We start from the raw sequence: 23,402 nt of genomic DNA, 5'->3' as shown, positions 1-23,402 counted from the left end.
ATGATCTTAAGGAAAGCCTGTAGATAATATTGCAAGACGTAATGCATTTACTAGGAAAAGAAGTTTGATAAATATATCTAGAATATATATATATCTCCATCAAACGTATCGACGATATCAGTTTACTATTTACAGTTTACTAGTGCAACAACAGTACTTACTGTAATAATGAAATTCAAGACGTATTTTCTTATATTTATTTGCGTGTTTTTTGTAATCTGTAAGTATAGTCTGATTATTTTTTTACACAATATTTTTATTACTAATCTGTTACATATATACTTTTTATAGATGGTACTAGCGCAAAATATAAGTTTGGCAGTAAAATAAGTTTCGGTAAAGGATCATTTCATGGATCAACACATGGAAGATCACGTGGAACATTACATGGAACGTCACGTGGATCCTTATCTGGAACATCATATGGATTCCCATATGGTAGAACATCAAACAGAGCAAATTCTAATCAAGGAGTTCATGACTATGGAGTATCTAATAGTAAACCTTCACATTCCACCGGAAATTCTGCTGGTAACTTAATATGTTATATAATTTAAATATGCTATATACTATAGTTTAGTTAATACAGTTATTGATTATAATTTTAGGACCAACCCAACAAAATAAAAATATTAATACCGATTTCGTAAAAGCTGAGGGTGGAGGAGCTACACGACCAGGTAAGTATTATTTTATGTATTAAGTAATATTCAGACTGTTTCATTTAACTGAAAATGACAGAATATCTCATAAAAAATTAAAGTTATTAAAAAGATGGTTTAGCAAAAGTTGTTTAGTTCAAAGAGAAACATTATATGGTGCAAATTATCTTTTTGCACTATTAACCTATTTATGTTGAGAAATTATTAGTTTATCAGATATTTTAACTTTAATTTGCCATATGAAAGACAAGGAAAGACGCGAGAGGCTATTCATGTGTTTACGTTATCTTTGTCTTATATGATGTCCCCTTTGAACCAAACAACTTTTGCTAAACCATCTTTTTGATAACTTTAATCTGTTGTGACATATTCTATCATTTTCAATTAAACTAAACATCTTATATATCAAATATAGAATATGAATTAAAAAATGTATGTCTTCTAATAAATTCAAACAATGCCTTCTGGAACATCATATCCGTTCTCTATAGTAACTAATCTTATTGTACCAAAAGCTGTAACAGAAAGCAAGCAAAATTTACCTTATCACCTATCTGAGCCCCAGGAACCTAATATGAGATTTTCTGCGGGTTTACCTCAAAGCATAAATACTATAAAAAATTGACTCATATACCAGTTTGTAGACTATATGTGAAAATATTAATATTATAGGTCAGGCAACAATAGGCCAAGCAAATCCGACCTGGAGTAATCCTTATTTAAGAGACAATAAACCAACTGTACCAGCTCAACAACATTCTCTAGCTTATCCAGAAGCTAATAAATCGCCTGTTCCAAATTCTCTACCAGCTGTACCAGGCTTTCAACCACCTCCAATTGGATTCAAGTATCCACAGACTCATTCATCTAGTGGTACTTATCCTACTAATCCTATACATATATCTTCGAATCCTATTTCCCATCCAAATTACCCAACAAATCCAATACCATCAGGGAATCCTTATTCTACACATCCCTCTTCATTTCACCCAGCAAATTCAATGCCATTAGGGAATCCTTACTCTATACATCCTTCTGGACCTGCTTTTAATGTACCTGGACACTCTCCTTCTAATTATCCACAGCAAACACATGTACTTGCACAACCTGCAGTACAGCCATTTGTACCTGGCCAAACTATTCTAATGATGCCTGGACAACAAGATTCTGGTCGAGGTTTTGGCCAAATGGTCAAAGAGGCGCTTGTCTTTTCAACAATTAATGCGGGAGTAAATAGATTAATAAATCCTCATACTCATTACGTAGAAACAAAGCCTGCTGACTCTGCCCCACCAACTCCTACAACTCATGTTACTTACAACAATCAATATTTTAATACTGTATCTGACGGCTATAACAAAATGAATTCCACAAACGTACCACAAGGAACTGAATTTCCTACCTCTCCAACTGGACTCCCTAATTTTCCAAATGGGGCAATTACTTCAAATGTAGGAGGAAATAATATCCCTTCATCAGGAAGTGCGAGTCCAAACATACCAGACATTCCAAGTTTAACTACAAGACACGTCTTTGGATCAGGCATAAATGAGAATGTAATTACTTCTTCAACTGGATCTAATAATCCTGCTAATATAAACAGATCATTTGATTATACGATCTCGGACGATGAACTTTTTAGAATATCAGAAGAGCTGTTCGCAAAAAATTCGCGCAACATGAACAACTACATAAAAATGAATTTACAGACTCGAGTTACGTCAACTAACATAACGGATGAAGCCAAAGAGCCGTGTGTATCTAATCATTGTCAACTTTTAAATAATTTGAGTGATTGTTCTCGCTTATCAATCTCTTTTTTTAGATTATTCGAAGTAGACCCAGAATTATTAGAGTATCCATCAATTTCTGTAATACGAACTCTATACGATAGCTACGAGTATGATTCTCGTAAAAAATTGAATCGCAGTTTGGAAATAAGGAAACAAGAGAATCTTTTGCTCGACATCTTCCTAAATACAAACGAGATGTCAAGAGCTATGGAATGGCTAGCTGATCGTGGATTTATCGCTCCGGATGATTTCGAAAGAAAAGACGTACTTCGTCGAATTTGGTTTACTGTATTCGACGGAAGTACATGTGGATTCGAGCGTGTGTTTGCGTCTGAAAAATATGGCACAGCCATTATTGGTGTGCAAGATTGGATTTATTTCGAAAACCAAGAATCTTTGAAACGCATAGATTACATGGGCTATGTAGATAAATTGGATCTTGGAAGTGTAAATGATTTAAGAAATACTAAAGAATTATTCTTATTGAAATAATACTATGTTAGCCATTTAATATAATTATTTTTTCAGACTGCTTCGTTGGTGAAATTAAACTTCCAACAGGATGGAAACATTAGACAAAATGCAACAATATTTGTGGGTACTTTACCTGAGCTGGAGATGGCTTTGTACACAATATGCTTCTACACAAGACCGAATGATCTCTGCCCAGTTTCCCTCGGCGCCACTAAGTTCACCATTTATACGCATTCATTTGCCTATTTCGGAATCCAAATTATAGATTTCGCTTCTCCAATGTTTTAATATACAAGATATTTTATACATAGTAATTATTGTATATATAGGGACCAATATAATGTAGGCTATACATGTAGATAATTCATTATCAGCAATAAAGTTATTAACAAAAAGAAAACATTTTATAATATTAAATTATTAACGATATTGAACTCAATAATATGAAGAAATACTTATTATAAGTAAAAAATAAAAAATATATTTTATTTTCTTCTGGATCCTTCTCCAATTCTTTCAATTAATTTTTCAATTTTTTGGCTTGATACAATCTTAAGGCCGTAAAATTCGGTTTCTCCTGAAAAATAAAATTACAATTAATCACTGAATAAAATCTTTGCAAAAGGACGCTGGAAGGAACAGAGTCATTAAATATTTATGAAGAGCAACGTCCTTGCAGGTAGAAGTCAGGGACATGTCATTACCTTAAGAACCTCCTTCATTACCAGTTTGTTCTATTAGATCCCTACTATTTGTTGCGAACGCATCAAAGATCAATGCGAGAGGAGAAAGCCCACGACGTATAACGTATAACTCGCTTTGTAATTCCAAACTAGTTTCAGCGTAGTTTAGTATGCGTCAGTTCACGGGAAGTCTTTTAGTAACGGATTAACCGTCAAGCAGTGCGCATCGATCATTCTACGAAGAAATCCTTGATCGTACTATCGACTTTGAATTGTAAATCAACAACCGAAATAGTCAGACAGCGAGAAACATGAACATCAAGATAGCTCTGATCTGCACGAGTCTCGTTTTGTTCGTGTTTGGTAAGTAAGTTTCTTTATAAATAGCATAACCAATTTAAAACGGCAAAAAGAAATCGTCCTTCCTTTGCTGAATGTTTCAACTATGTGGTAATGGATTTACTGGGTTTTACCTTGATGCAATATTTCACGATTCACGTTAGAATGTATTACAAGGAATTTTATGAGATTAAACTTATAAACGACCAAGTGAAAGTACTTTAACAAAATTTGTATGTAAATTTATACGTCTGTAAAATTACTGCCTATCTACGGTGTCAACACGATTAAGAGTTCAAGCTTCTAAACGATATAACTGAACTGAAGGAATTCTAAAGACAGAGAAAACATTCGAGAACAAAGCATTCTATGAACTGTTTAATTGCATGTTTAACTGCATGATGAAGCTGCAACCAAACAATTCATAATAAGTTCGCCGAGACTAAATTACTTGTGCTTGAGCGTACACCGATGCATGCCAGCATCGTATCATGTGTTCATTTGTCTGTATTCGAAGTCGCAAAGAAGTCGCAAAAGATCGTAACTCTCCCTAGAAAGTCGCAGCCATACGGAGGCGAGCACTGAGTCACTCAAGCAATTCCACGAAAGGTGGAATTTGTTCCGCTGATATGGTCATGAAAATCTAATTAGGTTTCATGAAATTCGTCAAGTAGCCGTGGTTTCTATGTAAACGACTACTACTCCGGTAATAGAGTGCTGATAATCAACTCCAAAGATTTTATTTGCTCTTTCAAGGTTTTATCGTAGCACTAAATACAAAATTACCCTAAAATAACATACAGAAACAAAATATTAGCATCCTAAAAACAGTACTGATGAACTATGGTCCCATATATTTAAAGAGCATTTAGTTTATAAAACATGGAGATTAGTTTAATACTTGACATTCAAATAGATTTAATGGAAATAATCAGGTTCGCGTGTTAACGATATATCATTATTTTATTTAGCGAATTGTTAAATTGTTAGTGACTATATAGAATAATTTATCATAGATTGATAGAGAAGCTCAACAAGTTGTAGGTGGAATATTATGAATCGTAATGGAATAATATACTCGAGCACGCAGCACTCGTTATGAACAAAATTGAAATATTATTTCTTTCAAACTCTCTGACGCGGTACATTCTATTTAACCAATGGTAACTTCTGTGTGCAATATTTTAAATTTTAATGATTGCATCGCATTCTGTTCATACAGAATAATGTACGTTTGAATACGTAATCTCCGTCAAGATTCTATTCAGTGATTTCATTCGTTTTACGCTTCGTTAATTTGATAACAGATAATTTGTTCACACAATAAGCTATATATATATATACATATATATATATGTCGCGTTGGGTTTATAGGCGCGTAATGAATCTTCATTCGGACTAGCCATCGTTGTTGTACAATAGAGATTATATTTACTGGTATAAATATTGATTTTTCCAAAGTTTGACAAATAATCGTGGTGATTAAACACTCGAGATGTTAGTGACAATGTTCTTAGGTTCAATAACGAATCCACGGTCAACGGGGTAACTCTTTGTTACACGTATAATATATTTTGAAGCACAAGGTAACGTTTGCTGTGACGCTCGGTATAATACTGCACGTACAGACGATGTGCTGCCCGCGTAGAGCTGACATTGCTCCTGCCCAGGGTTTGATTGTTAATACAACGTGTGTCCCACAATATTGGCACTTCTTTGTTAGGTAAAAGCCTTCATCCCGTGACCGTGGCTACGTTCGGCGACCAGTTGTGTTACCTCGAGCCCAAGCTCACCATCGGGCAAGCATAAAGTTTTATCATTTAAGTACAGCTATAATAAATAGTCTAGACTAAAGTATTGGGGATCTTCCCAAAAATTCCAAAAGAAAGGCTCCGATGACCCCTCATCTCCGACAAATATATACATATATATATATATATATATATATAATTTGTGTACAATTTACCGAGAATTTTCATTCAAAAGTACTGCGTCGTACTTAAATTGTGGTAAATTTTCACAGTCGACATCGGGGAAGGAAAATGGTCTGGACGAAGAACCGGGAGCAGCAGTGGTTGGGGGAGTTCTATATTTCGTTCGAGGTCAACACCTCGTCCTCGTTCATCTCAAAATTCTCGAAATACGTACCAGCAAAGTAATCAAGGTAATTCTCGTATGAAAATATTCGACAATATATTATGCGTCCTTTGCGCTCTGCAATGGAATTAATCATCAGCAACACATGCTCGATTATCGATTAACTGCCCACGTATTCAATTTCTTTTTAACTGGTCGGTGACTTGCCAGTAGTATCGATAAGTAAACTTAGCTATTTAACGATCATAAATTATTGGTTATTTCTTGTACAGGAGGCTCCACTCCTGATAAAATAGGATGGAACGTTGCGAACGATAAGAAACCAGCAAGTGGAACCAATATCAATACCGCGCCTAAACCATCTGCTCCTATATCCGAACAGAGTTCTAAGACTAGCGCGACTAACGTTCAATCTGGATACAAGCCTTCAGGTATCCGATACTCCTTTTAGACCGGATATTAATGTAATATTCATAGACTAAAATATTTAATGGGCAATGATTTCTAGGTGGATATCCTAGTCAACCAGTCAGCAATCCTTATCATACCAACTCCAACCCGAATCTATCACCTGGGCAAGGTCATAATCCATCAATTGGGGGTTACAACCCTTCAGTTGGAGGTTACAATCCAGTTGGTCAAGGATACAATCCCTCTCTAGGTCATGGTTATAATCCAGCACCTGGTCAAGGCTACAATCCTGGAGTAGGAGGACATGCACCTTATCCTGGAAATCCATCTTATGGTGGATACAATCCAGGCTTTGGACAGTCTTTTAGTCCATCCATGGGACAGACGCCACAACAAACGATTCTCTTATCGCAAGGACAGAAACCTGGTATAGGGCAATTAGCAAAAGAAGCATTCGTCTTCGCTGGTGTGAGCGCCGGAGTGAACGCAGCCGTGAATCGATTAATACCAGGAGGAATCTATGGCACGAGAGGCACTAGTAGCGGAACTGGCGAAGTGGTCCCCAGCCACACCCAAATTACTTATAATAATTACTATAATAATGGAACTGCTATTGTCCCGCCTCCAAATTCTGATCAACCGGCAGCTGCCGCAGCTCCTACGGCTCAACCAGCAGCTGGTTCGATTGCTCAGCCTCAACCAGCTCAATCAGCTGCTCAACCTGCCGCTGAGACATCTCAAGCTTCACAGAATAACGCAGGTACCAATGCATCACCGAATAATCAAAACTCTCAAGATTCAGCACAAAACAATCCTAATCCTCTGGGATTCATCACCTCTAATGATGACATCAAAAAGTTAACGGAAAATTTATTCGAGAAAGAGAAGAACAGTGCTCTTAAGCATATAACGATCAATTTGCAAGGCCAGAAGAAAGATGATAGCACCAGCGACGACGCTGCTGAACCGTGAGAATCCATTTACTTTGAACTCCTAGAGTTAAAAATAAATCATAAGCTGGTGTTATAGTTCCAAACTCTACGTATTTCAGGTTGCTGACTGTGAATAACGAAGCTTACGAGATTCCAACCGTGAAAGCCGTGATAGCCTTACACGATAACTATGAACTTAACGTTAAAACGAAAGAGACGGTCACGTCAGAAGAGCGAAAAGAGGAATCGGAACTTCTTGATAAGATCCTAGAAACAGACGTGATGAAATCAATGATGAAATTCTTGGCCGATAAAGGATACATCCAAGATGATGAATATGAGTTTAAGGATACTATGAAGCGCATATGGTTCTCTCAATTCAAACGAATTGACGGAGATGCGTCGAGTTCCGGTTTTGAAACTGTGTTTCTAGCTGAACAGTTTGACTCAGATATAATTGGACTACATAATTGGATCTATTACGCGAAGCAAGAAGCAGAGAAGAAGGTCAATTATCTTGGATATATGAAGGAAGTCAAACTGGGTGATGTAAGTAACAATATGTAATATTCGTAAACCAACGATCAAAACAGTTCATATTGTTAATGTTCACTGCATTATGTTTTACAGAAAGGAGCAGTTTTAAAAATACGTTCATTGCTAAACGGTATAGTGCAACCAGTCTCAACCATTTTTGTCGGTACATCACCGGAATTGGAATTCGCTTTGTATACGATGTGCTTCTTTACTCGGCCTAACAACCCTTGCCCAATTTCTTTAGGAGGAACTGAATTTGTGATTTTCGTGAGCAGAGTCAATTACTTTGGAAAAGATATTTTAATTTCGGGATATCCTGACGTTTAGTTTAGTTGAAATAAAATCTGCATTTTATAACATTTAATAGATTTTACATTATATGTTAGCTAATGTAATACTGACTTACGCAATTTCACTGAGAAGAATTAAAAAATTTGATAAAAATATGTAGAACAGAATTTAAATTGTTGCAAGTGAATGAATCTATAAATGAGTTCCCCTTTATTTAATATATAGCATACGAAAAATGTATTACTTACCCGAACGATTTTTATATGGCGTCTTTCTAAATCTGTTAGTTCCAATAGAGGTATTATGGATGGTCGTCCATGAGCACACTGAGTAGGTATCTTCGTCTTGTTTAGTAATTTCAAAAGCCGCTTACATTCTTTTAATGAAAGTGGATCTCCGAATTTTATAGCTCCTAAAATACTTTTCATTAAATGGTAGTGAATATAATGTTATAATGTACAAAAAGATGAGATTATTATTCTATTGATATTTTCTGCTGAAAAATATATACTCTATCTATTTATACTTTACATGTTGTATATTTTGTTTATTAAATTGTTTACAAAATTATAAATGAAAAAGAAAGAAAGAACATACCATGGCATGCTTCCATTGCAATTGCGTTGTGAATGGTAAATGGTAAAATGTTGGTTGAATAATTGCTATCATAACTTGGAAAGTTCTGTACTAATTCGTTTAAAAGATTCTGTACTTTTAACTTTAGTTTTAATTCATCATGATAGTATTTGTTCTTCCTTAAACATTCTGGCACTGCACGTATCATTACTGTGTTATTATCTATCACACTAAACGTTATACCAAACTTTTTTAATATCATATTATTAGATAAGAGTAAATTACAGCTACTCGCAGGAAGTTGTATGATTATAGGATCTTTTAATTTGATGGAAAACAATTGAGTTCTTATCTGTGATTCATATCCTAAAAATCAGTTACATAATCAATGTCAGTATAGTTTTTTTACTTTATTTTTATATAGAAGATTTTTGTAAAGCTTTACCGTAAAGCAAATGCTCATATCTAATTCTTTCATGAATTGCATGTTGATCCATTAATAAAAGCATCTTCATATTATTTTGGGTTATTAAACCTACTATCAGTTCATTATTTATTTGACCTAATACCTGAAATTACATGATCAGTTGTCGTTCAACTTTTCTCATTGTAATTCCAACTATATACTTACTTTAATAAGTTTCAAAACTTTCTTGTTTAAAGTGAATTCACGAAATCGCTGGACAGGTTTACATGGACGTATGTCAAGTTCTTGATGAGGCAATATATCTGGAATTTATAGGGAAATATATCATAAATAATTTCATACTATAATTTTCTGATTAGATTAAAAATGTTTACTCTGCAATCCAGATTTCAATTTGATTGAACATACACTTCCGTTATATTTATTTAAAATGTCTGTTTTTATCAATTTTGTGTTTCCACGTAGTAATTTATGCAATTTTTCTGGCAGGAAATCAAAATGCTTATAGAATTTTAGCGAATCATTTTCTAGTTGTTTCCAATCCTTAGGATAAGACCAATTAGACCATTCAGAAAGAGTTAACTGCATACTGTTTTTGTTAAGATTATCAGTTTGTGAAACAGGTGTAACTAAATCTTCTGCAGTCAACCGTGTTTCATTACCTTTTCTAAATTCTTCTTCACATAAAGGTTTAATACCTCTTGTAAAAATATGTAATATTTTGCTCCTAATACATTCCATTAAATCTTGTATATTAGAAAATATTAAAGTTCGCTTCTTATTTTCAATAGTAAAAGTATAATTATTACACACAAGAAATAGTAAAATGAAAACTGCCTCTTTCTTTGGTATATGTTCATATTGTTGTCTTTCGAAGAACTTTAATGTATTAATGAAAGTAGTTGAAATTATTTTTAAGATTAAGGGACAATGAACAAGTTTATTATTTAGAAAAATATATTGAGAAGCTGTATCTTTAGAATCAGCTAATCCAATGTATGCACAGTATTTGATATTAGGCTTCTTCATACATCTTATATACCATATTTTATGAAGTAACACTTCTAGGCTATATAATGACTTAAAAATATATATTGGATTGTGTGGCTTAGTGATTATCATGTTAATTTTCTTTTGATGATCATCTCTTATGGTGAATGAAGTCTGGAAACATAAAATATATCTTAATTTGAAATATAAGGAATACCTATAAATATCAAGTATTCATTTACCTGAGGATTGGCTATGGCAATGTTTCCAATCAAATGGTACATGAAAGTTATATTCCATTTATTTAAGGATAACTCATGGAATCCATGAATGCTTACTGTAGTACCTTGAGAAGGTCTTCTTTCAATTTTAATAATTCTTGGTTCACAGTTTACTTTGAAAATCTGTGAGCATTAACAACTTGTTAGTTTCTACTTCAAATGAATTCTTAATTATGAAGATTACCTTCATATATGTTTTACGTGACAAATAATATCTAGATGTTATTATCATAGCATTAGACAATCTACGAATGTTAATAATCGTATGCTTTCTCCAATTGCATAAATTATATATATTTGAATAATTCAAAGAAGTTTCATTATTGTATTCTGCCATCACATTTAATCGCATTTTCGGTATTCCTATACCATTGTCTATTACTTGAATTTTACGTTGTTCAATGTGAAATCGTATTGCAATTGCTGTAGCGTTAGCGGATAAAGAATTTGACACCTGTTGAGGAGATTTATAAAAATGTCAAAAACAAAAGACAAAAGATAAGTGGTACTTTATATTTGTTTAAATAGTAATATACCAGTTCTAACACACAATCTGCAATATTCGTCACATTAGTAGCAGCAATAATTGACGCTTCCATTTTAATACTGAACCACGTTCACGCTACAACAATGAAGTTTTTTACGCGCCTTTGTCTCCCTCTACTAGCAATCAACAAAAGAAAAGCATCAATAACAATCTTTCGATCTTACGATCTGTTACTTAATATCCCACAACTTTATTATCGGATTTAAAGATGTTTCAGAATAACATCTCTGAGAATAGAATATTTTGAAAAGAAATGAAGATTAAAATACAATATTCACCAATAGCTTCTATTATTTAGTTCTTTAAAAAACCTCGATTATTCACAGATTTATACGCATTAGACCACTCAACAATTCTAATCTTCTTTTCTTCCATTGAGTTGCAAATTATGCGTATTACTAAATAATATTATATGATAATACTAAATGCTATTATTACCTTTATTATATGCGAATTAAAGAAGATGTTCGTAACGTATGCGCGTGTTTAGAAATTTTGAAATGCGCCCAATTTCAGCATCCGAATAACATCTACGCATGCGTACAGTGACCGATAAGGAAGAGTGTCGCAGTCGATAAGAAAGGAATAGTTGTCGACAGAATTCCATTATAAATGCTTATCAGCAACCGGTAACCAACGAAATATTGATCTTTGAATTTTCTGAAAAATTCCTTTAATGTGAGTAGAGTGATGATTGCCTTCCATTTAAACAAAAATTACTTTCTTGTCGACGACACGTATAAAAATGTTAGAAATGACTATAATTACTGGTCACAGCTTTTGATAAATACCATAGATTTGTTGTTATTCTAGATTCTTGGACGATTTATTGAAAATCTACTCGAAATTTTGTAAGTCGACATCATTATACTTATATTTTGTAGTTATAATTATTGAATATGACGTTGAATGAAATTGTCCCTTTGTTCAGTATATTTATAAAAATTTCTTTATTTTATTGCAACTACTGAAAAATTTTCACATGTCGCTGTCGTAACTTCACATAGTTGTCGGAAACGATGATTGAATGCTTTACACACATATATGCAGTAGAGCTTTACATAATTTTCGTTTTTTCCTTTATTCGACTAAAAATATTCAAACTTAATTTACGAATGTCTAGTCCTGTGCAGAGAAGGAGGGATTTATAAATCATTTCATACGTGTTTCTTCATCAAATTTTTACAATGTATTCGAAATTACACAATTATAACGATTCCGTTAATTTTATTCGATACCTGTCCGTGAGTTACTTTTCAAAATTGGTATACTGTTAATCACATATGTCGATAATCTATAAAGGTGTCTAAATTATTTCGTTACATATAGAAAACTTAACAATCGTGACCGGATATGTCAAGATCTTTTATCTCGCGATTAACTTAATTTCTTCTTGAATCGCCATTAATCGTCGTCGATTTACGAGTCTTTCTTTTATAATCTTCATTATGAAATATATTTCAACCATAGTTTTCGTTTCATCTTCGTCTCTTTCTCTCTCTCCCTCTCGCTCACCCTTTCTCTCTTGATCCGAACATTTAACAAACACAATTAAAGAAACTTAATTTATATAAAATACGTAATGTTACATACGCTTATAGATATGTAACGCGTTTAAGAAACTTCCTCGTTCTTTTTTATCCGTTGTCGTACATATCAATACAACCGATATTGTTACAATAATTATTACGTTCAACAGAACAACATTTTTACAACGTAGAAAACGCTCATCGAAATACGGTGAGAATCACGCAAACTAGTCGCAACATTATAGTCGAATTCCGTCTATACACGCGTTATCGAGTGTTCCACACGTGTACATATTATATACAATGCAAATGATAAAGTATCACTTAAGAACGTCGATATTTTAATTATTGCTATGATCCGCAAAATGATAGTGTTACGGGTTTCTGACGAATTTGGAAGATTTAACGAAAAACTTTCTTCGGATAGCAAACGTCGTTTTCTTTACGCGTACAACATATTACAAATAAAACTGCATTTGAAATAGAAAAGTGATGTATGCTGACTTTAATTCTAACAGTTATTCGATATTCGAAGATATCCGAGCTATTAAACGAAAAAACATATATTAAATTTTAGTAGTCGATAATCTTTAAAATTAAGCGCCAAGAAACGTTATCATCTTCTATTCCAAATACTATTTTACGGGCCTATGATGTTCAATACTGGTTGCACGTCGCCCCTTCCTTCGAAAAATGATCACTTTTTTTAATCGTTAGAAAAATATGGAGATCAACGAAACGAAATGATTTCGTTAGAAAAAGAAACGCGTTCAAACATACAACTTGTAGCGAAATTAACAGCATACTTTCTTCGCACCTGAAACGCTGTTAATTATAGTCCTTCAACATTATTCACCTGGGACTGGTCGCACGTGAAACATCGAGGAAGCGAATAGGAAAAAAGAAAGATCGGTAATAGTATAAAAGGAGGTTTGTTTTGCAGTTGTTGCAGCCAAGCGAGCTCGGAGACACAGTATTTTTAATACTACAACTTAGTAATAATCTACACGTAGAAAAGCATTTAAACGTCGAATTCAAGCTCGCCGTCTATAATAATGGTATAATGGCTTTATTGTAGTAAAATTATAGTAATAACAATCACATATGGTGTTATCTATCGACGAGATGTAACACGCATGTTTAAAATGATGAGACATAAATAATTTAGACGCATCGTGTGCTCGACGTAGTGCGTAGAAATTATGTAACATTAAAAATATATATATATATATTTATATATATTTATATATATATATTTATATGTATAATATATATAATATGTATAAATTGTTGAGTTATTTCCTATAAATATCTTCTAAAATCTGGCTTGGCAAATTAATCACTTAGAAACAAATTCACGATTTTCATTAACTTTAGGCACCAATGGTATGCAGACCCTGTCTTTGGTACATACGACCGATTCGATTTTATCATGTATCTGAACGTTAGAAGACATCAATTGGTTTTGTCTTCTATTCATTAGAAGAATTCTTTCGTTTATCAATACACCAGTTACTCGTTCCTTCGTTTCGTTTGTTCGTTTCACATTGTTCGTTAAATTGTCAGTTTGAACTTTGTTCCATCGCGGTAGCAAGGAATCGCTCGGATTCCTCTTTCTTCCCTCTCTTTCTTTTTTTTTTTTCTCCTTCTTTTCAATTAGTAAAACGACACAGTCCTTAAACACGTCTGATAACAGAAACTCAGTCTTCTTCCTTCTTCTCTGGCTTCAACTCAACCATTGCGTGCAGTTCTTCCGGACTGTACCTACGAACGAACAATGATACTATAAAACACGATCATCGTTATCGTCCTAACCGATTATCGTCGACTGCTCTCAAGAGAACCGAACGATCAGAGCATCGTGTCTGTCGCACACTTACCCTAAGAGACTCTGTAAGTCACAGACAAAGCGGTAAACGTATCGTTTGCCAGCTGTTTTATGTATAATATTCTTGTCGTAATAATAACGGAGACCACGGCTCAGTTTCTCGTAGTTCATTTTAGGCTTGTTTTTACGGATGCCCCAACGACGTGCCACTTCGTCCGGATCCGTCAACTTGAACTCCCAGCCATCGCCAGTCCACGAGATAAAGCCTTGACACGATTTGTCTGTTAACAGCTCTAACAGAAATTGCCAGAGTTGAATGGGACCGGAACCGGTAAAGCAGGGTCCAGTGCCTGTTAACATTAGAAAGTAGCCCTTCCTTAGAACGAACTTTTTCGAAAAACCTAGGAGAATCGTATTCTAACTCGCGAGCGATTAATTACTTGTATAACCGGGGATCATCGCGCTCTGCAACAGAGGTTTCTGATCAGCGTTATTTCCAATAGACGAGGGATGATGAGGATTGGAAGAATCTCTTGGACCAAGACCAGCCAAGAATGCCGGATGATGAGACAGGTGTTCGAGAGGGCCGACTCCCCATTGATCACCGCCAACGCCGCCACCTCCTCCTCCGCTTCCGCTTCCTGGAACCGTTTGGAATGGCGTAGCGTCGTATTGTCCGTAACCACCGCTCTCGCTGTATCCTTCGTGGTAGCGACCTAGGTTGCAAAGCATCGATTATAATCGTCGAACGATCGTTCAAATATCATTAATTAAGTCTACTGTTCTCCTTGCTGTCTCTGCTCCTTTTTCTTTTTTATCTCAATATATTTGTATCTCTTTAGATATTCTTCCTTTGAATACCTTGTTAGTAAATTCATAAAAAAAAAGAAAAAAAATATGAAAAAGACAAGGAGCAAATATATCCGAATATCTTAATGACCAAAAGCAAAAACATTTTAGCAACGTCTAAGAATACTGACAGATCAATTCGATGACATTTATATTGAACGTAAATTGCGGATAATAATATAGATTGGAGAACAGCAGCTCGAAGTTTCTTAAACCATTGAGATCACCTCGAGGATAATTTTTAAACGGCGATGGCTGATACTTCGGCTCGATTTGAATTCCACTGGCGCTGTAAAATTCCGGCGAGCCATCCAGGTTGAAAGGATGCGGCGGTTGGTGATCCTGCGGCAGACTGTGATACTCGGACGCCTCATCGTAGCCGGAATAATGTGCCGGAGTCATGTAGCTCTCCGTTGCCGTTTGACTAACCCTTAAGTCGCTCTCGTTAGTCCCTGTACCCGTGAGATCGTTGCCACTCGTCAACCCTGCTCCACCGCCTTGCAGGTGCTCCGTTATATGGTGGTTGGCATAATTCGCTGCTCGACAATCACGAACCATATTCAAATTCTACGATCCTCCTTTGAAAAATCGATAAATCCACGAAATATTCGTTCCATTTTCCGCTACTTACACTCCGTCTTCAGTTGGTTCAAGTTCCGTAGATGTATGTACGCGTTGTTCGCGTTATTGTTATTATTATTGTTGTTGTTGCTGTTTGGAGTACTGGAATGAGAGTTGGGCGCTTGAGCGTTATGGCTGTGAGGTGGCGGCGAGGTTTCATCCCTCTGGTTCTCGTCTTGGCACACGGGACTGCGTAGATGATTGTAACCTCCTTAAAAATATCACCACAAAAGCAAACGCGTTACGTATGTTCCACGTACCCTTAAATCTCTGTGTTTTGCGAAATCTGCCAATTATTCGAAATCGATCGATCGAAGGGGGCGCGACGATTTTGTTCGCGCGAATCTGCCTGTATTTTTACTTTTTTTTCTCTTTCTGTCCAACGACACAAGGTGTCCGGATAAAACGATTTCGACGGGAGCGGTGGAGATTTTCAAGCGTCATACGACGAGGGTTAAAGAAAATTCGAATTCCGTGGTTTCTGTACGCTGCTAGGTCCCCATCGTCGTCGCGTCTCCGTACTCTGCTTCCGTTCGAAGGATAGCGGATTGTCGCCGACCGGCGTGCGATTTCGATCGTTTCGACTTTTCGCTCGGGCTGGCAGCATTCGCAGCGAAGGGTCGCGATGGGAAATCGTTGGAACCTGGGGAGTGCACGGTGTCACGAGAGGCACAGAGTCTGCAGGGAGGAACCGCTGACACGTGGGCGGCGCGCATCTCGACGATTGGCCCGAGCCAACTCCGCCTATCCTCGACTTCCTTTCCTCGGCCACGAGAAACCCGTCGCGCGTCCATTACGGAGGCTGCGACCCGCTTCGTCCTCGTCGGATCGACCACGAACGCGACAGCGCTTGTAAAATCATCGTCTGGTCGTTTGATCTCGCGAGGTCCGAGAGAAGATCGGGGAATCTCGGGAGATCGGTTCGAACAGCTTTGACGTACAAGTTCAAAGATTTGTTCATTTATTTAAACGGATAATAAGTTCTTCGGTATATGTGTATAGAGAGGGAGAGAGAGAGAGAGAGAGAGAGAGAGAAATTGGAAAGAAACAAATGTAAACAAATTACATCACGCCTCGAGTTATAGAAAGATCATCGCTATGCATTAACTTTTGCGATTATCCTATTAATACAATTACGCTTATGCTAGAGAATTCTGTGAGATTGTTGTCTAACGATCGTAACAAGTTTTGTTGTCTAACGATCGTAACAAGTTTTGTTGTCTAAAGATCGTAACAACAATCTTGTCGCAATGTGATATTTGCCAACGTCGTATATGTAGAAATCATTGTACTTCAACCAATTGTTATTTATGTTTTGCTTTTTTATTCTCTAATTACATTATAATATATTATAATTATATTATAATGTAAACGGAACAGATGCGGTTTATTTATATCCTGCTATTTATTCGCTCATGTATGTATTCATATACAGGGTGGTTGGTAACTGGTGGTACACGCGGAAAGGGGGTGATTCTATGCGAAAAAAGAAGTCGAAGATATAGAATAAAAATGTTTTCTTTCGATCGAGACAACGATCTACAGTGAGATCCGTTACAACGAGACGCGATAAAGTGCACGCGTACCGGGCGAAAATTCCAAGTCGATTTTCTCGAAAACAAGGCCTCAAAGGAAAAATTTCGACTTCTTTTTTCGCGTAGAATCACCCTCTTTCCGCTTGTACCACCAGTTACCAACCACCCTGTATATAAATGATTTACTGAGAAATAAAGTAAAACAAGCAAGTCGATGCCCTGTCTCTATATACCTTTATTTCCGAAAAAAAGACATTATTAGAATTGAAAATATTGTGCTACGAAAATAAAGTGCTACGAAAACGAGGGAGTATACCAACTGGACCCAAAGCGACCCATTATGGGACACCGCTAGGAGGAACAAGCGTTAAGGAATAAGCTATGCCTGATCGAGGGACTCGTAGCACGCGAGTTTTAAGACGAGCTAAGATTCCATAAGCTACGATAAGATAAGAAAGCTATTTACAACGCCGTTTAGTGATTTGTGAGGGAATGTAAGATGAAGCATCTCGCGTCTACGATCGAGAGATTCAGACGCAACAGACGTTCAACAAAGGCCAGAGTAATCGTAATCAACAACGTTAGAGACGCGTGACAGCTTAAAACACGTGGCTAGGCATAAAAATCTATACGCTGTACACGTTCTAAATTGATAATGTGACGAGAATGGTAAGATGACCAGATGGTAGAACAGTAGTTCTAAGCGAGGCTTAACCAACGCACGATACACGATACGATCTAACGGTGTTGACGTCCTTAAAAAAAAAACTTACACGCTCTATGTAATGTAACGAAGAAGCTCGAGCGCACTCTACTGTCAGTGGCAACCTTGATGATGTGAGAAGCGAATGATAGATCAGTCGAGAAGATTACACCAAGGTCCCGAATAGTTGTTGTAGACGAGAGAAAGGGACCGTGCACGGTGTAATTATTTGAATTGAATTGAGATACTAGCTCCAGAGAAACGAATGACCGGGCATTTCTTCAAGTTAAGTATAAATAGACGACTGCACGTGCAGCAAGCTTGTGAATGTCATTCTGAGTAAGCTTATAGCTGACAGGATTATCAATAACGCGATACAATTTCAAATCGGACGATTTATGGATATAAATAGAAGAGGAAAAAAGACAGTAGGAGAAACAAGTATGTTTGTCATCGATAAATAAGTTGTAGAGTAAAGCTGATATTTTAATATTTTACGAAGATATTTCATCGTTTTTGGGCTTTGGAGTTTGCAGCTTGTTTGTTATTATTTAGCATTTTACACGCTCATGTAAAAGTCGTTTTATCGTAATGCGCTTCTTTTATTGGATATTGCGCTCGTTTCGTAGTAATTTCTACTACGTCACGGATGGTAAATATGTAATTAAGCGATGGATTGAAACAACACTGGCAATACTCTGTTCTCACTGTCGCGCAGTGCGATGCAAGGCACGTATCCTGGACAAAATTTTATAACTTTCGTCGTCTTCGCGATAGAGATATTCAACGAACGAGGTCACTAATTAATATAAAACATGCTACGATTTGCATCAAAATAATTTACTTCTCGCGCACAATGCGGCCTCGGCGCGAGTTTGCGACAGAAGAAAGATCGAAATTGCGAAATGTATTTGAAATTATAATTACAATATGTGAAATTACGCATTGCAAATATAATTTCATGTTGTAGATTATAAATGTATGTAAGCGGAAAAATATAAGTAATAAACGTATACGAGTACATAACGACTGTAACTTTTGCGATATCGTTTAAAAATTAGCAATAAAACAAAGATATACATCGTTAAATTTCTTCTCAAGTTCGTAAATTTTAATACCGCGCGAAGGACAAACATCCGATAAATCGCAATTTGTAGTAATTCTTTGGACTTTTGGAAAGATATTCCTAACTTTTCCTTGTTGCAGATTTTCGAAAAAAAATCATGCAATATTAAAATTTACTCTATGCTTGATACGAGATAATAGAAAGCGCAAGTTATATTGCGCTGCTTATTTTGAATTTGATTTTACAAGAGAAGCAAAATTATAAGATTTAATTGTTTTGTTCCAGCTTAAATATTATCGCACATGTAGAAGTTATAAAACTTGTGAAAGATTCGTTAAAATAAGAAATATCCTGGCCGCGATTCTTCGTAGCAAATATTTTATTAAAACGTTTCTTATTCGTGCTGTTACGGAAACAACTACTGAATTACAATAATTACACTCTTTCGTTGCCTGAATATTTGCAGTAGCGAACAAAAGTTTAAGACGACTACCTTTCCGATAGTTAATCATACACCATATTATTAAGAAATAATTAACACTTCCAAGTTTTCCTTACAGTGACACACATGTATCTACCAATGGTCACGAAACCATTATTAAGATATGAAGAATACTTGATAGAATGTATACGAACTGTATAAGACGATTCGATGCTGCATTTAAAACATTAAATGTCATAAAATTAAACTAATGTTTAAGACGAACATTCGAACAAAGTGATGCTTCGAATTAATCGAACGATAACAAGCCTATTTAACACGACGTATTGAACTTATAATAACAATTGTCACATTTAAGGAGGTATATCACGCAAAAAGAAAAAGACTATAGAAAGAATATAGCAAATACGCATGTTATTGGAAGATTTGAGACAGTTTGTAAGCAGGCATGGTAGCTATAAATTTAGAAAAATTGCTCAAAAAGCTACAGCCCAGTTGGACCACATCCGAAAACGATCATTTTCGAACCGCTACGCTGCTGATATTCAAAAAGAAATCTGCGCCACGAATGATTTTGTTTCGGAAGAAAGTACTTAGTAGTAAAAATCGAAAGTTGGCAATTGCTTTCGTCGAAGCACTAAAGCACTGGACAGTACAAGATTTGAGGAAAGTGATATTTTCCGACGATTGGAAGCTTAACAGAGTGTTACGATAGAATGGAGTTCGATAGCGAGCAACTGTGGATTAGCGTTTATTTAATATCTATAACATAACGCGATAATCAATCAATCAGAAAACTAGTCTTATGCTTTTATTTGCTATTGTCTGCATAAATAACACTTTCATTCATCTTTTACTAAATTCCTTAAATCTTATGTTGATAAATACCGCCGTCTAGATGTTAAAACATAATTGCAACACATTATCGGGGAAATTAATTACATCGGATATGAAAAGAATGGATTTTTGTCGTTTCATTCCAGTTACTGATAAGATCAAGAGCGTTAGGCTTCGCGAATCCGGCTCCGCGAAGATAACAGTACACGCGTACGTAATCTGGTTTTGATTATGCCTTTTGTGGGGGACGTTTGACGCTTCAATAGCGTTTCGTTGATATTCTCAACGCTTGTGTGAGATTTCATTGCTAAAAATCGCACTTCACATGCAAACGATCTCCGTTCCATTAAGAAGCTACTATAAATAAGCTCGATAAATAAAACATTGAACCGTTTCTAAATGTCGCAGTTAGCGTGGCTTCTTATCGTATCCGTTGGTTATATAATACCGGATTTTAATTAAACAATTTTCTTTTCCAATGAATTCTGCTCGCGCTTCGCAACCATAAAAAATCGCTAATTATTCCGAGCAGCTTGGTAGCGAGGCTCGCGATTCCACGGCATCCCCCGACGTCGTGCAGGACAATGGCTTCTGGCGGATTATCATAATCCACTGGCTAAGCGTCGCGTTGCGTGAACACACGGAATTACAATGTGCACGATATGTGTGACCAGCCGACGTTCCCACACTTATCCTTTTTAACGGCGAGGAAAACAGGTGGCCCAGCACTCGACCCGTAACGAACAGCTATCGTTCGCGACACGAATAATGGGTCCACTCGCGTTAACGAACTTCCACGATCGTCGCAGATACGATAGATGATATCTAGCCGTGTCGATCGGTTGCAAAAGCCACTGCGGATTGTAAAATCGATACACTTAGTTTGCAGTTAAGTGGAAGAGCAATTAATCGTAGGTTCGTTGGAACAATTGTCTGTTTACATGACAGAGGAACGATATCGTTTGTAAACGTTATAAGGGTGCAATGATAAGTATTTAATATAGATCAGTATCTAGATTAGTATATAGATCTTCTTAGTTAATATCTTTTTTTGTAATAGAAAGATGGAAGAAGTCGAAGCTTTCGAAGGTTTGCTAAATATCAAAATTATCACACTGAACGAAGATCGTTCAAAGTATTCGAATCCTAAGCAGCGAATCTAAATCTAAGAAAATAAATCTCTCGCCCTAAGAATTAGAATTTTAATAGTTTTGAATTTCGCTCTATACTATGCAAATGATCCAAAATTACAATTTGTCGTGAAAGTTAATTTCCAAATTATCCTGTACGTCCCATTAACGTTGGTTCTACGTTAATGAACAAATTTCCTAGCTCTCCTGTACTCTGTTACTAAAACAATGGTCCTGTAACAACGAGTCAAACAAATTCTGCCCAGCGCAAGGCGCGAGAGAAAGAAACCTCTCGCTCGGTAGACACCACCATAAAGGGTCAAAGAGTGTAACGACACGCGGAATTATCATATAAGTCCAGGCGGGTTCTCATAGGTTCGCGGGCAAGTTGGTTCGAGGAACGTCGACGTTAATGGGGGCCCAAGGGACGGACCCTTGCGCACACCACCTACACCTGCATGGGTTGGCGTGTAGCTGCACCTCGCACCCCATTTCATGGACGGTGAGCGTGGGAGTGCAGCTTCGAGTCGGCCCTCACGGCGTGCCACGCGCACGCATACACCTAAACGCCCAACACACACGTACAACCATGAACACTTTGCTCGTGTGCTCCTCCACGAGGTACATGTTTTCATGCTACCTAAATGCACCCTCTTCTCGCGTTCCTTCCTCCACGATCCTTCCTCTCCACCTCTTCTTCTACCTCTTCTTCTTCTTGTTCCTCTGCTTTTTCGTCTTCGTCGCCGTCTTGAGCCGCGACTCCTAAAGAGGGGGGCAGAGCAACGAAACTATTCCGAAATTCCTGAAGCATTCAGGCCGCGCGTTTGTTCACACGGATGAACAATTGAAGCCGGAGCAGGCAATTCTTTTTTCTTCCTTCGCGTTTGTCTTGATCGCTTTTCTTTCACGTTGGCTCTCGTTCTTCTTTTTCTCCAAAGTTCAACCGGGCTGGCATACTTTTGGGCGGTTCTGGAATTTCGGCCCCGGAGTCTCGTTAAATTTGCAAACGAGGGCTTCCTCTTTTCAATTTTCCTTTTCCAAGAGCGTTCCAACGTTCTTTGTATTTTGCAGATCTGATATACCTTCGCGGTATTGCATGATTCTCGCTGGCAGGGTACATTAACGTAATCCTTGGATGATTAATTCCAAGTTCGCGGGTTCTTTGTTATCCAGAGTGGATTACGACACGCTATCTGTATATATATGTATATATGTGTGTATATATATATATATATAAATAATCTACTTCCTGATCTGGATGTTTTTAATCCTAATTATAACTGAGCTTCCCATGGAACTATTGCTCTCTTCGTATCTCTTCCTATGAAAAATCACTCGAGTCGTTTAACTAACTTCCAATTGTAAATACCAACGATGAATTATTTGTATGTTCCACGATACCGAAGGAATGTACGAATAGGAAGGGCGTTGGAACGTAACCTATAGAAAGTGTTGGCAAATCGTGACCTGCGTTTTGTATGGTATTTTTCTTGGACCCAGAGGAACTATAGACGAAGAAGGCAAGAATTCGTGCTGCTTGTGTTAATTTTCTTTCTTTTTGCATAAACGTTACTTCCATCGACGGCGCGTTTAAGCCTCAAATGATAGAAACAAAAAATTGATTATCGTTTCTGATTCATATTGGAGAAACAGGGATTATATATAGAAATTCTTCTAGAGAGAATAGCAATGCAGTAACTCAATAATAAACTAAAATATCATAAAGTTCTGGGCAGTGCAGTAATGTTTAAAAAAATACGGACATGTAAGTGTGTAAGCAACGTTCAAGTCACATGACGTCATAGAGAGTCAAGAGAATTAA

The 23,402-nt window shown here is 36.4% G+C and overlaps 3 protein-coding genes and 1 pseudogene across 8 annotated transcripts in view; 2 read left to right on the top strand and 2 right to left on the bottom strand.

The window, feature by feature from the left end:
- Nucleotides 1–82: 82 nt before the first annotated feature.
- Nucleotides 83–3,324, top strand: LOC117214446 (poly(U)-specific endoribonuclease homolog). Its single transcript, XM_033460562.1, has 6 exons — nt 83–220; nt 292–531; nt 609–680; nt 1,335–2,415; nt 2,488–2,902; nt 2,984–3,324. The coding sequence occupies exons 1-6, from the start codon at nt 169–171 to the stop codon at nt 3,215–3,217; spliced, it is 2,094 nt and encodes a 697-aa protein (XP_033316453.1). The 5' UTR covers nt 83–168; the 3' UTR covers nt 3,218–3,324.
- A 473-nt stretch (nt 3,325–3,797) lies between these two features.
- Nucleotides 3,798–8,472, top strand: LOC117214450 (poly(U)-specific endoribonuclease homolog). The gene is made up of 6 exons (XM_033460575.1): nt 3,798–3,975; nt 5,975–6,115; nt 6,321–6,479; nt 6,557–7,427; nt 7,511–7,940; nt 8,022–8,472. The coding sequence occupies exons 1-6, from the start codon at nt 3,924–3,926 to the stop codon at nt 8,253–8,255; spliced, it is 1,887 nt and encodes a 628-aa protein (XP_033316466.1). The 5' UTR covers nt 3,798–3,923; the 3' UTR covers nt 8,256–8,472.
- A 306-nt stretch (nt 8,473–8,778) lies between these two features.
- Nucleotides 8,779–11,173, bottom strand: LOC117214449 (annotated as a pseudogene).
- Nucleotides 11,174–13,617: 2,444 nt separating this feature from the next.
- LOC117214447 (ETS-like protein pointed) overlaps nt 13,618–23,402 on the bottom strand; it is a 143,702-nt gene continuing 133,917 nt past the window's right edge. For all 6 annotated transcript variants that reach the window (XM_033460563.1, XM_033460568.1, XM_033460566.1 and 3 more), the window contains 5 exons: nt 15,878–16,078; nt 15,474–15,782; nt 14,838–15,113; nt 14,450–14,747; nt 13,618–14,333 (listed from right to left, as the gene is read on the bottom strand). In XM_033460563.1, coding sequence (XP_033316454.1) covers nt 14,270–14,333; nt 14,450–14,747; nt 14,838–15,113; nt 15,474–15,782; nt 15,878–16,078 — 1,148 coding nt within the window. In that variant the 3' untranslated portion in view covers nt 13,618–14,269. The remainder of the gene's footprint in view (nt 14,334–14,449; nt 14,748–14,837; nt 15,114–15,473; nt 15,783–15,877; nt 16,079–23,402) is intronic.

This window comes from Bombus bifarius, unplaced genomic scaffold, assembly GCF_011952205.1.
Source record: "Bombus bifarius isolate JDL3187 unplaced genomic scaffold, Bbif_JDL3187 scf7180000009200, whole genome shotgun sequence".
NCBI classification, from domain to species: Eukaryota; Metazoa; Arthropoda; class Insecta; order Hymenoptera; family Apidae; genus Bombus; species Bombus bifarius.
This window is presented reverse-complemented; position numbering and strand designations above follow the sequence as displayed.

What these genes read in the sequence shown, in the direction of transcription:
- LOC117214446 (XM_033460562.1), top strand. Translation starts at nt 169, where the DNA reads ATGAAATTCAAGACGTATTTTCTTATATTTATTTGCGTGTTTTTTGTA. An exon ending in TTGCGTGTTTTTTGTAATCT is followed by an intron (nt 221 to 291) that starts GTAAGTATAGTC and finishes TACTTTTTATAG; the next exon opens with ATGGTACTAGCGCAAAATAT. An exon ending in TGGAGGAGCTACACGACCAG is followed by an intron (nt 681 to 1,334) that starts GTAAGTATTATT and finishes TTAATATTATAG; the next exon opens with GTCAGGCAACAATAGGCCAA.
- LOC117214450 (XM_033460575.1), top strand. Translation starts at nt 3,924, where the DNA reads ATGAACATCAAGATAGCTCTGATCTGCACGAGTCTCGTTTTGTTCGTG. An exon ending in TCTCGTTTTGTTCGTGTTTG is followed by an intron (nt 3,976 to 5,974) that starts GTAAGTAAGTTT and finishes AAATTTTCACAG; the next exon opens with TCGACATCGGGGAAGGAAAA. An exon ending in AGGAAGTCAAACTGGGTGAT is followed by an intron (nt 7,941 to 8,021) that starts GTAAGTAACAAT and finishes TATGTTTTACAG; the next exon opens with AAAGGAGCAGTTTTAAAAAT.